The 13,737-nt window shown below is 45.0% G+C and overlaps 1 protein-coding gene across 6 annotated transcripts in view; it reads right to left on the bottom strand.

Moving 5' to 3' along the window:
- Positions 1 to 13,737, bottom strand: part of igsf9bb (immunoglobulin superfamily, member 9Bb) — a 186,446-nt gene that overhangs the window by 107,693 nt on the left and 65,016 nt on the right. For all 6 annotated transcript variants that reach the window (XM_029690794.1, XM_029690796.1, XM_029690795.1 and 3 more), the window contains one exon: positions 5,384 to 5,530. In XM_029690794.1, coding sequence (XP_029546654.1) covers positions 5,384 to 5,530 — 147 coding nt within the window. The remainder of the gene's footprint in view (positions 1 to 5,383; positions 5,531 to 13,737) is intronic.

The following is a 13,737-nucleotide window of genomic DNA, read 5'->3' as shown; positions in this document are numbered from 1 at the left end:
AGTTACACCAGCTCTGTCAGGAGGAATGGGCCAAAATTCAACTGAGTTTAAATGTTTTTGGCTAAAGTGTATGTCAACTTCCGACTTCAACTGTATACAAAAGTATGTAGACACCCCTCCAAATGAGTGGATACAGAAATTTCAGCCACACCCGTTGCTGACAGGTGTATAAAATCATGCACACCGCCATGCAATCTCCACAGACAAACATTGGCAGTAGAATGCCCTTACTGAAGAGCTCAGTGACTTTCAATGTGGCACCGTCATAGGATGGCACCTTTCCAACAAGTCAGTTCATCAAATTTCTGCCCTGCTGGATGGAGCTGCCCTGGTCAATTCAAGTGTTGTTATTATGAACTGGAAACGTCTAGGAACACTCGGTATTGGTACCCATTATATTTATTATTACATGTTATTCATTTTCTATTATTTCTCTATTTTCTTTCTCTCTGCATTATTGGTAAGGGCCCGTAAGTAAGCATATCACTGTTAGTCCACACTTTACAAAGCATGTGACGAATAAAATGTGTTTTGATTGTGGTACTCAATAACTCAATGCTCTGAATGACTGTATCGCATTGAAAACCACAAAGGCACAATAAAGAGGGATTCAAACACGGGCGTCATGCACCCTCAAGTTCTGAGGGGGCACAAAGTAGATGAAGATAGCTGTGGGGTGGTCCGGAGGGGCTCCCCATCCTTAAGTTGTAGAATTTTACATTTTTCAAACACATTAATGTTTTTTCTGCAATCTAGAGTAAATCATTATGCCTAATTATATGTAAAAGCTTTCTGTATCCTCCTGACTGGTGGTTCTTTTTCTAAAGAAACTAAATATGCTTCTCTGCATCTCTGCTAAAATCTGGGTAAAATATTGAAAGGAACGTGAGTCTTATTCAGTACATTTAGTTATTGATTGTTTTTCTAAGGTCTACCAACCTTGCCAGCAGGCATGCCAGTTGAGATAGTTAGACAAGCTAGCTAATCTACTTTGATTGCTACTCTAGCCTGAAATGAGTTCTTGGTAGCTAGTTATAAGGTTGGGAGATTGGGAACCTATCTGGGTTACCTAAAGTCAACTTCATAAAATAATTGTTTTATTTATTTTCTTAACACAAAAAAATCACATGCCCCCTGTGGGCATGACGCCTCTGGATTCAAATAGCCTTGTGGAGAAAAAGAGCACTCTCAACTGGCCGATAAAAGCCTGCACAGGAAGAATCAAGGACCATCACAAACATAATTGAAAAAAGCTCTACTACAATATGATAGGCTATGATAGGTAACCGAGAAACACAAGTGTAGAATATAGTAGGAAAAACTGTTTTGTTACACTAGAATTCCACTGTTGATTCTCAATGTTTGCTAGAAGTATAAATATAACTACTAGAGGAGCTATACATGAAGGATGTCCTCCTGGAACAGAACAGCCAGTTCCTTATTTCCTAGTATGGAAGGGGTGCAACCAAAGAAAAAGGGAAGAAGCTTTGGCATGTTAGCTCTACGAGATCAAACCCGGAAATATTTTTCATTCTTCGTACAGCACAGACATGAAATATTTCACTGTTCCTTTGCCGCATATGCATGACTGAATTTCCAGTCTAATGCGGAGGCACAGAACTCCTCTATTTGCCCGAGAAGCAAAAAAAAGTGTACTCTCTCAGATCTATTCCCAGATCTCTTAATTGAAAGGATAGTTCACCAAATACAATAGAAAAATCGGACAAATTTTGAATTGGGTGAACTACCCCTTTAAGAGGTAGTTTGAGGGTGGTACAGTCTCGAAGTGTGCTGCTGTAATGCTTTCATAATTAAGCTGCAGAGGAGGAAGGAAGGAACCATTTGTTTGGATGAGAGGGGTAGTTTGTTGAGTGTGCCTGGGGAACTGATGCAAGTGGGTTGTTGTGAGTAATGGTCCCTTCCACTTTGAAGCATGACAGTACTGAAAAACCTCCCACTCTGTGCGAGGCATCATGTTCTGATGTGGCAGCACTGCTCCAAGCCCCCTCCAATACCTGTTACTTTTCATTCCTCCTCTTTCCTTTTCATCCTTCCTTTCAAGTTGTTCTACACATTTGAAAAGTTGTTTTTTTTGTGCAGTTGGTCCATGTTCATTGCAAAAGCTCCTCACATGTCGCTTGTACCAAAGTGAATACGTCCCCTCTTGTATAGGACGAGTGCTACTGAAATAAAGTAGGTTATTATCATCATTTTGGATTCCTCAGTCTTCATACTTTGTATCAAAGTTGCAAGGAACATTATGCATATTATTGGGCCATTGCTCCTCCAGTCTGGGCTGTTTATTTAATCCTATAGGGATAAACAGTGGCTAGGGGTCATGTGTATATCTGTTTTCAGAGCACGAGTGGAGACATTTTTTTAAACATTTCATCCCCTTTTCCTTTTTTCTAGAGTGCTGTGTGAGAGAGAGAACTAGAGATAAAGTGAACACAACAGAGAGAGAAATAGAGCGAGAGAGCGATAGAGTGAGAGAGCACGTGAGAGAGCGAGAAAGAGAAAGCGAGCAATGGAGCGATGGAGAGAGACAAGATATAGAGAAGCTGTGCAGCTTATATGCACTGCAGATCTCTGCTGCAAAGGAGGGATGGAGGGATGAGAGCTATTTTAGGGGGTGTAGGGACCAAGCCTTGGGGATCTGAACCAGAGAGAATCACCTAAAGGGCATAGGAGGCTGCACTGTCAGAGAAAGAGAGGCACCGGTGGAGCTTCAGATCACTGAACAGCACTGTAGGGTTATGCATATACTGTATCAGACTCAATGTGACTGAAGTGAAGCCGATGTCCTTCAAGTCCCCCCATGTCCCCCATGTATGTGTAACCGATGTGAAATGGCTAGTTAGTTAGCGGTGGTGCGCGCTAATAGCATTTCAATCAGTGACGTCACTCGCTCTGAGACTTGAAGTAGGGTTTCCCCTTGCGTTGCAAGGGCCGTGGCTTTTGTGGCGCGATGGGTAACGATGCTTCGTGGGGTGTCAGTTGTTGATGTGTGCAAGGGTCCCTGGTTCGAGCCCGGGTTGGGGCGAAGAGAGGGACGGAACCTACACTGTTACATATGCACACAGCAAGCACAGTTCTAGGATCAGCTTATCTGGATCCTAAAATCCTAAACTCTACACAGAGAAGCTAGCCATGACATCATTCCCACCAACCACTCTCCCCTTCCCTCATATGTCACGTGGCTCACACCTTGGTTGACAGGGTGCGGGAGGGGCGAGGAATATCACAGGAACTTGAACAGCAGCGTCTACATCAGCATCACAACAGGCTCAACCATTGCCCAACCGATTGCAACTCACTCCCTCAACGCTACTGAAGCTAACTGCTAATTAACAACGTTCCCCAAATAGCGTCCTGACAACCGAGACGACCAGGGCACAACAAGCAAAGGTTGCTGCTTTATCCATCATCATTATGCGCCTGGCCCAAACCCTGAGAGAGTTCTGGCAGCACGAGGCGCCATAAATATATTCATGGCATTACATAAGGCATTTTGCTGTGTTATTTGAAGGCAAGAGGCAGGCAGGAGGCAGGAGGCAAGCAGTCACAATGTTGGAAGGGATGGTAATGAGTTGTTTGAGTGGCATCTCATAAAGAATTCTAAAACACAGTGCCGTCGCCACGGTGCCGATTGAAGGGCTTGGAGTTGATTCCGTTTACCTACTTGAAGATTGACATCTCTGTCTAGTCCCAATGATGTCAAACATGGGACTCGACAATGCTGCTCGACTACACGACTCCTTTGGGTTGGTTAGTATCTTCATTGAGGATTTTGCATTTGAAACACGTGATTTCTAATGAAATGCTAATAGCACTTCAAGAAACAGAAAGTGCATTTGAAAGTGATATACATTATCCACTGACAGGTTAGCCAACTAGTTGGACCAACTACCAGATTTCACATGAACTTCACCAGCGTGGGTTAGCGTTAGCATAAAGTTGCAGAGGTGTGACGTCGGCTTAACCAATCGACACCTTCTCACTCTTAATAAGGTGAGGCGCTCTAAACCTGCTGCCAGGGCTAAACGGAGGTCCTGCTATCAGTGCCTAGTCAAAAGGGACTCAGCTGGTAAACTGACCTGGCAACAATCCACTATGTCTATGCTAAGCAGACAGATTTAAGAGGAGCCTCCACGTACACAAATAGGCATGCTGTCACTGCAGACAGGCACAGGCACGTGCGTACACATACAGTACATGCCCAGACGAACACACACACATACACACAGTGGCTGGCTACAGTTGCGGTTAGGGCAGTGTCCACATTAATCCATTGATTCGATCTTGGAACTAATCTTACTGATCAGGGTCAGAGGAGTTTATGCTCAGGTAAGTTTTGCTTTAGACAAGCACAGAATTCAAGGACAGCCACAATAGTCAAGGGCTCTATTCTATCAAAACTGGTTTCCTGGATCAGTTAAAAACACCATGCTTCCAGCACACAGAGGAGGCATGATTGAACTGACAGTTTATTTTTTGTTTCACACAGTGCGACACTTTATTGAGCACACAAATCCTCAACGTGCATTCTGGTAGTGGACAACAATGATTTTACTTATCTCAGCAACCCAGCTACCATGTATGACTAAGTAGGACTCCTAAAGCTATCACATGTCAGACATATTACCAAGTCGAATACGTATTGCAAATATTACATGTACTTGAGGTGGACTTGAAGCAATGGAGTCCAAAAAGTGCAACTCTGCAGGCCAGGCAAACTAACTCAAGTGCCCCTCAACTTTCTCAAATAATACTTGGAATAAGTATACAACCCAAGCCTGTACCACACAAGTAAATCTACTCTGTAGACAAAACAGCCCATGACTGAATCCATTGTACCGAATGAAACCACCCTAAAAAAAAAACTGAATCAGCTGCATCAAAGATCCATTGACGAAGCCAAACTGACTTGCTATGTTGATAACTACAGTCTCATTATAGGACCTTCATCCCAAACAAAGCAGTCAGGGCTGGGATGTCCAGCCAGTCCAACAGCTGCTGCAGTGAATCCATTTTGGTTAGTCTAGCAGAGGCGTGACAGTGGCAAAGCAGAGGGGCCCGGGGCCTAAATGACTGGCTCCTCTCCAGAGCTCCGGGTAAGTCATACAGCACTGATGACACTGAGCTAATGTGCTGTGACCAGGGACCGGGGGAGGCCGTGTGTCTGTCTGTGGTGTCTGTTGCCACAGCAACAGGTGTCTGCATGTGGGGGGGGGGGGGGGGGGTTGCATGTGCGTGTATGAGAGAGTGATGTAGTGTGTGTACGAGTGAATGATGGAGAGAGACAAAGAGAAAGAGTGTGTGGGTGTGCGTGTGTGCATGCAAGTGTGTGTGTGTGTGAGTGTGTGACATCCACCTAACTCACCGTTGACTGTGAGGTGCACCCAGCTGCCGTTGTGAAAGGTGTGGTACTGCTGCTCCAGCATCAGGACCTTACACTCATACCAGCCCTGGTCGTCTGAACGCACCTTCTCAATCCGCAGAGAAGATTTGCCGTGCAGACTGGCTCTGCCTGGGGGAAGGACGGGAAGGAAGGAGGGAGAGATTAATAAGAGGGGTCAAACCAGGAAACATAGCTAGTATACAGTATTATTCGTTACCGGGCCACTGGGCTTGGCATAAAAAATAAATATACTTTATTTTTCCTAGCGCAAGGATGGGTAATCAGTTAACTCAGCGCAGCCCAGTTTGTGAGCCAGTAGGGCATCTCTTACTCACTGAAGCATTTTTGTGAAAAAAGTATACGACTGGATGGTCTGGACGGGCATCTCTGAAATTATGACAGTAGCCACAAACTTTTCAATGCCAGTCCGAGAGCACCCTATGTAGTTACAGTAGCAAGCATACATGGACATGGTATGTAATAATAACAGCCATTTTAGCACACGGACTAACCCCGATTTACATGAGAAGTTTGAACAGAAGTGAAGTGAGTAAATAGCCTTTGGTGAAATAACTAGGCTAATAATAAAAGCCCCTCATTATTCAGCCAGCTAGCATAAGGCATAGCTCCCAGGGATCCAAGATTGGCGAGATTAAATGATTTTAGTATTCTCCCAAGTGAAGTTGCCTGCTAGATAGCAATTAGGTTTGCATGCCAGATGAAAAGAAGTGACCCGGTATATACCATTTTGGTCTATAAAATCAGAAGGAATATCATTAGATGGACTTGTTTTATTTTGGGTCGCGCAAGCAGGGTGCGGTTCCGAACCCCAACACCCTACCAGACCCATAGAAACAGAGCACAGCCAAGAGCACAGCCACGAGAGCACAGAGCCACGAGAGCCTGCCCCACCTGAATCCATCATAACACTAAGAGGTCAGACACACGAGAAATCTGACTGCCAATAGGTACTTAGCAAAGTAGGAGCAGGCAAGCATTATGGGTCAGCCTTAGGGGGCCTGGCCCGCCCTACCGTACCTCCTTACCCATCCAACAAAAATATTTGAATATTGATCATTTATTTGACCGAGACGCCCGCTGACAGAAAGATGCATCAATCTCAGATAAAACATCAGAGTGAGCTAAACAGCGCCCCTCTGTCTCAGTATATGTAGCCCATGTATCTGATGCTGTCTGTCCAAAAAGAGTTTTGGCCAGACAGCATCAAATACAGGTGATACATATAGTAAGACAGAGGGGTGCTGTTTCGCTCACTCGGATGCTTTCTCCGGTGTGTTCCAGCCACTTGCGAATGAAAGGAAAGTCAGCGGGGGCACAGTTTGTTTGGATGGTAGATTTTTTGGGACGAACATGCGAAGGTAACCTACATCTTGTGATTTGTTTGACAATCAGATGAAAACATCATGATTGGTTGTGTTAATGCCACATTAAAAGGTAATACATTTTTTACAGGTAAATTACGTCTTTACTATAAAACCCATAAAAAAACAGAAACGTTTAAGAAATGTGCCCCTCTATGGAAATCAAATGACCATCCAACTGATTCGTTCTGGCATCGGCCCTGAGTAGAAGGCCGTTCCTTATCTTGATAGAACAAAAGATGCACATGCTGTGTACCGACCTGGTACCGACAAACCTGGGAGAGTTGACAGGAGTGACAAGGAAAAAGCAAGTCCCCGCAGCAATGTCCCAATATCTAATGGAAAGACTTCCCAGAATAGTGGAAACTGTTATAGCAGCAAAAGGGGGACCAACTCCATAACAATGCACAGGATTTTGGGAAAAAAAGTGTTTGACAAGCAAGTGTCCACATACAGTAGTGTAGTTGTGGCCATCTGGCTAGAATCAACAAGGGCTTGATACACATTCTAGTTCGCTAGAAACAACATTAGTGCAGCTTGCTAGTTAGCTAGCATTAGCTATCTACAGCAGGTACAAGCCAAACAAACCGGTGTCTTAAAGCTACTGCCACCTTGTGGTCTGGAGTATTTTAACGAGGCTGATCGGTGGGCAATCTGTGCTATGTGAACAGCAGTTGACTGCCGACACTCTAGGCAGAGGTGCCAAGTACCTCTTGGCAGTCAGTAAACTTTGTGGGTCCAAGCCTTAAGACTACAGGAGTTGAGTAGCAGCCCAGAGTGTCACAGCAGCTTTCACTCTTTACGGGTCAAGCAGTGAAAGGGAGGGGGAGGGGGATTTATGATTTTGCTCTCGGCAATCTGGCAACCGCTCATAACAGATGGTGGCCGACAATATGGGCAAAACAAAGGGTTTGGAGGGCACAACGGCCCACAACAGCAACATTATCAAAGCCCTCCACGGCTCACTACGCGGTCCCCAGAGTCAATGTTTTTGAGTGACATCTATTTGGGCCGACTATATCCCCTGTATGCAACACATCAGGTTATATCAAGTGAAGTAAAATGGGAAACAGGGTGAATAGGAAATAATTATTAATAGAACCACTGACTTTCTTCCTAGCCTGTGTGCAGGTATGCAGTTTCTATTCATCAGTTTTTGTCATCATAATACCACGTGTCCGTCTGTACTCATGTCTGTTTATCAGTGTCTGTACATGCATATGTTTCTATCTGTATCTAACGTATGTTTAAATGTATATATCGGATTATCTTTATTTAACTGTGTGTGTACAAGTTGGGCAGCATCATGAAGCCTCAGGTCTAGAATACCACTCAAGTGGGCCCTCTTCTCTGAGCTAATGATGACAAGTCCAGCTGTTACACTCCCCTTACCCGCTTCTCTCCTCTCATTGCCATGCACTGACAGATGTGAGGTAATCTGACACACCTAGTGATTGTCAAACGGGGTGATATCGTGAAAGGAGCCATCTATGATTCACACTAGCTCCAATGACTCCTAACATGTTCTGCTAAATAACTTTTTTTAAATACATTTAAACTTGTTATCCCTTTTTCTCCCCAATTTTGTGATATGCAAATTGGTAGTTACAGTCTTGTCCCATCGCTTCAACTTCCGTACGGATTCGGGAAAGTCGATGGTTGAGAGCAATGCATCCCCCGAAACACGACCCTGCCGAGCCGCACTGCTTCTTGACACACTGCTCACTTAACCCGGAAGCCAGCCGCACCAATGTGTCGGAGGAAACACCGTCCAACTGGCGACCGTGTCAGTGTGCATGCGCCCGGCTCACCACAGGAGTCGCTAGGGCGCGATGAGACATGGACATCCCGGCCGGCCAAACCCGGATGACGCTTGGCCAATTGTGCGCCACCTGATGGGTCTCCCGGTCACTGCAGGCTGTGACAGCCCAAGATCGAACTTGGATCTGTAGTGACGCCTCTAGCACTGTGATGATGTGCCTTAAACCGCTGCGCCACTCTGGAGGCCTCTCTGCTAAAGAACTTTGACGGAAGAGGGGAAATGCGGATGTAACTTGGAGATTCTCCTTGTAGATAAGGAAGCGTGGCTGTGGTTGCGGGTTGGCTCCCTCCTCTGAGCAAAGGAGCAAATATTTGTTCAGTGTTGGAGATCGATACTGCAAAAGGAGAACTGGGCCGCAGCCTGCCGGGCCATTAGAAAGGAAGGAGAGCTTTAAAACTCAGCTGTATTTTTATCTGGGTGATAAAGGGGGGAAGGGAGAGGGGAAACTACACAGACATTTAGGTTAAAGATAGTAACAAGTTTGGGGGACATGCTGGAAGAGTAGGTACAGGTAAATACAGCCCTCTGCTCAGTGGACTGGCTTGGTTCTTTTCTAAAGTAAATGTAACCGTTACTGTGGCTCTTTTTGATTGAAACAAGAGTAATACAATCTTTCGGATTCAGCAAAAGACGCCTGATCCAAAAATGAGAGTTTGTTTTTACAGAAACACAGAGTCTAGGGAGAGCTATCAGGACTATGGGATTTGGCTTGGTATTAGGGCAAGTATAAGGAAAGTCATCAGTTTGGAGTTCCCATTGATATTCTGATAGACCAGGGTCAATGTTTTTCTAAGGTTACTATGTGCAATCTTCGACAGCAAAGTTCTCAGGAATTGCAAGGGGATGAAGGTTGGAATATTCCATATGTTGGGTTATTTTGGGGGATCCGTTTTTTTTCTGCTACATTAACCATCAGCAACGACAAAGTACCATTCAGAAGCAATCTTAATCCATTTGCAGTCAAAGGCAGGCAGTGTATCACATTGTTTATGAAGACAGTCAAATGCAGACATGACCCAAGTCAATGGTGTTTGAATTGAGGTCTCATTTAGGCCCAGAGTACGGCGTGTGACAAACAGACTCTGTAGCTCCTAATGGGACAAGCCAAACAACAGTGATTAATGTTCCACTCTCGGACAAAGTGGAAATGCCATGTTGCCAGTACACACACCCTTTTCATTGGCTTGGGGTGGCTAAACGGCACAACCCCGAAACAAAGACGCACTCTGTTGGCACGACAGACGGAGGGCAGCCCCTCAACCAGAGGAAGCAGTGCCTCCTCAGTGTTCACTGTGGCAAAAAAAGCACCAGCCCAATCTACAACGGGCACAACTCAGGCCACTATGTGAATAAGAAATGGTATTGAACCCTAGCCTTGACACTGACCATCAATCTGTTCTGGCGCTGTTCCATCCTCACCATGGGAGGTGGCCGTCAGTTAGCGAGTGACGACTAGAGCTTCGCAGTAGCACAAATTGAAAAAGGTCCCTGTTCTGTAGCTACTGTAGCGCAGCAGGGAGAAATTGGCGGTAGTGAGGACTGTCAAATGTAATTTGTACCGGGGTACGAGGAGCAGTCTAAAAACAGCACCAGGGAAGATTTTAAAGGAGCAGCATATATCCCTTGAAAGGTATTCCAAACAAAAAAGACACCTACCATCTAGAGATAAAGGCTGGAAGCTATTTTAGAAGATTGAAAATGGTTTTACCACCTTCAATTCTTTGTCCCTTGGCGCAGTAAACACTGTCCACATGATTGGCATCTTTGATCGAGTAAAATGCTTTTAATCACAACCACATTCGACGGGGATGCAGGGGAGAGGGTCAAGAGCTTCAAGTTCTTCGGTGTCCACATCACTGAGGACTTAACATGGTCTTCTCACGCCAGCACAGTCGTGAAGAAGGCTCAGCAGTGCGTCTTCTCCCTCAGGAGGCTGAAACAACTTGGCACCGCCCCTCAGATCCTTAGGAACTTTTACAGCTGCACCATCGAAAGCATCCTGACTGGTTGTATCACCGTCTGGTATGGCAACTGCACCGCCCTCGACCGGAATGTCCTACAGAGGGTGGTGGGGACGGCTCAGGGCATCACTGGGGGTGAGCTGCCAGCCATCCAGGACGTACAAGCTAGGCGGTGTCTGAGAAAGGCATAAAAAATTGCCAAAGACTTCAGCCACCCGAGACATGGACTGTTCTCCATGCTCCCATCTGGCAGGCAGTACCGGTGCATCAAGGCTCAGACCAACAGACTCTTAAAAAGCTTCTATCCCCTGGCCATAAGACTGTTAAATGGCTAACAACTACTGCCCCCCCTCATACCTACGCTGCTGCTAAAATGATTATTGATTCCCATTACCATTAGTATCCATCCATTTATCCCGCTACACTATTACTCCTGTTTATTAGTATATTACCATAAGTATTTATATATTCCTGCTACCAGTCAACTTTCAGCCCTGTCTACATGTAAATCCAACTATCACGCCTGCACTGACACTGTTGCACACACACAAACTCACCACAATGCACACATCCACACACCACTTATGCTGCTGCCATACTGTTTACTGTTATTATATTTATCCTGCTACCAGTCACTTTCTCCTAATCCCTGCCTACATGCCTTATTTCTTGTGTAAAAAATGATTGTCTAAATGGTGATTTAGTTTGCAGCTTCATGCTAATAAAATAAGGAGCAATACATATGATCCATGCTGTGTCTCCAGAGTGCGGTGTACCCTGCTGTACAGTAGATGCTGATGTAACCTAACCGACAGAACTGCTCTGACTTTGGCCAGATGTAGAAATCCTCAGCCGCTCTCTAATTAACATTCACTGTCAGGACCGACCATAACAATTGCATATCCTGCCCCTGGCGACGTCTGATACATTTTTAGGGTTTCTTTTTTTTTTTTTTTTAAACTGACATGCTCAGTAAAATTACCACATCCCCCCTTCTGTCTCCACTCCGTATCGATGCTGTAATGTTCCAGATTTAGAAGGGGGGGAAAAAAGCACTTTTGACCCGTCACCTCTACCGATACGCACCTTTGGTCTGGAGGTTGCCTTTCAACTTCCGCTTCTGTTTGAAGTGCAATGGCATAACACCTGGGTGGGTATTCTCCCACAACTGATTATCCACAGTTTATTCAAGTCAGCACAGCTATTCTGAGAGACTGTCTGTTCTTTTCCCAAAGGCCAGTGATTGTCTGAAGGCTATTGATGAGTTTCAATGGCTTAATACAAATAAATAAAATTAGTTAAACAGACTATTTTTCTTATATACATGATTCAGACAAATAAAAATTGAGGGAACACGTTTCTCGCATGTTTCTCATGATTATGGATTCCTTTCCTTTATAATATATTAAAGAGGACATTCATAGCAACTGCCTCCAACTCCAAATCCGAAAGCTTTTGCTGTGGGAGCCCGGCTCTGCATTGCAAAGACGCTTTAACAGGAGCCTCTTTATCTGATGCAGACTGCAGCTAATCTATTGACCAAATAGGGATTATAGTGCGCTAATTATATATGGCATATTAACAGTATAATGCATCTTAATGGGAGTGATGTCATTTCTACAGGACATAACTCAAAGGGAAACGGATTGTTTTCTGATCCACTGTGAACATGTACTGTGATCGTTCCAGGATACATTTTATAGTTAAAGAGGTCACCTAGAGTTGTTTATTATCCAGTTTTAAAGGAAGACACCCTTATTTCTTTACCATCATGATACATCAATCCATTTTATCAACAGGAATTGAAACATATTTAATTCCCATTCATTATATCTATTTACACACGTCAAAGAACAACTTTATTATGTCATCCATTACTGTTAGTGTGCTTGGTCGCATAGTTAAAGCTCCTGTGGCGGTCAGTTAAGTGTTTCACGAGCAGAATCACACTTCTCGCACCTGAAGGCATATTTCTTACCAAACATTTGTTTCCCCACTGTGGGTGTTTGGGGAGAGGAGACAACCTCCCCTGGACTGCAGTGAAAATCCAAAACGTGCTCCCTCCTTATACACACTTGACCTTGTGAATCTGAAAGAACATTGGTCTCCCAACCTCATATGTCAATGGTTATTGACATATGACTGATAAGGGACATGGGAGGCAAATGCAGAGTAGCGGTGGGGCCGGGATTTATAGTGCATTTGGAAAGAATTCAGACCCCTTCACCTTTTCCATATTTTCCTTCATTACAGCCGTATTCTAAACTGGATTAAATTGCTTTCCCCCTCATCAATTTACACACAATACCCCATAATGACAAAGCAAAAGCAGTTTTTAAAAAATATTTCGGCCCCAAAAAACCTGAAATATCACATTTACACAAGTATTCAGACCCTTTACTCAGCACTTTATTGAAGCACCTTTGGCAGCGATTAGAGCCTCGAGTCTTCTTGGGTATGACGCTACAAGCTTGGCACACCTGTATTTGTGGAGTTTTTCCCCATCCTCTCAAGATCTGTCAGGTTGGATGGGGAGCATCGCTGCACAGCTATTTTCAGTTCTCTCCAGAGGATGTTCAATTGGGTTCAAGTCCGGGCTCTGGCTCGGCCACTCAAGGACATTCAGAGACTTGTCCCGAAGGCTCTCCTGCGTTAGCTTGGCTGTGTGCTTAGGGTCGTTGTCCTGTTGGAAGGTGAACCTCGACCCAGTCTGAGGTCGTGAGCGCTCTGGAGCAGGTTTTCATCAAGGATCTCTGTACTTTGCGCCATTCATCTTTCCCTCAATCCTGACTAGTCTCCCAGTCCCTGCCGCTGAAAAACATCCCCACAGCATAATGCTGCCACCACCATGCTTCACGGTAGGGAGGGTGCCAGGTATCCTCCAGACGTGATGCTTGGCATTCAGGCCAAAGAGTTCAATCTTGGTTTCATCTTGTTCCTCATTGTCAGAGTCCTTTACGTGCCTTTTGGAAAACGCCAAGCAGGCTGTCATGTGCCTTTTACTGGGGAGTGGCTTCCGTCTGGCCACTCTACCATAAAGGTCTGATTCGTGGAATGCTGCAGAGATGGTTGTCCTTCTGGAAGTTTCTCCCATTTCCACAGAGGAACTCTGGAGCTCAGTCAGAGTGACCATTGGGTTCTTAGTCACCTCCCTGAACAAGGCCCTTCTCC

Source organism: Salmo trutta, chromosome 15 (genome assembly GCF_901001165.1).
Source record: "Salmo trutta chromosome 15, fSalTru1.1, whole genome shotgun sequence".
Taxonomy (NCBI): Eukaryota; Metazoa; Chordata; class Actinopteri; order Salmoniformes; family Salmonidae; genus Salmo; species Salmo trutta.
The sequence above is the reverse complement of the archived record's forward strand: the minus strand, read 5'-3'. Positions and strand labels throughout refer to the sequence as shown.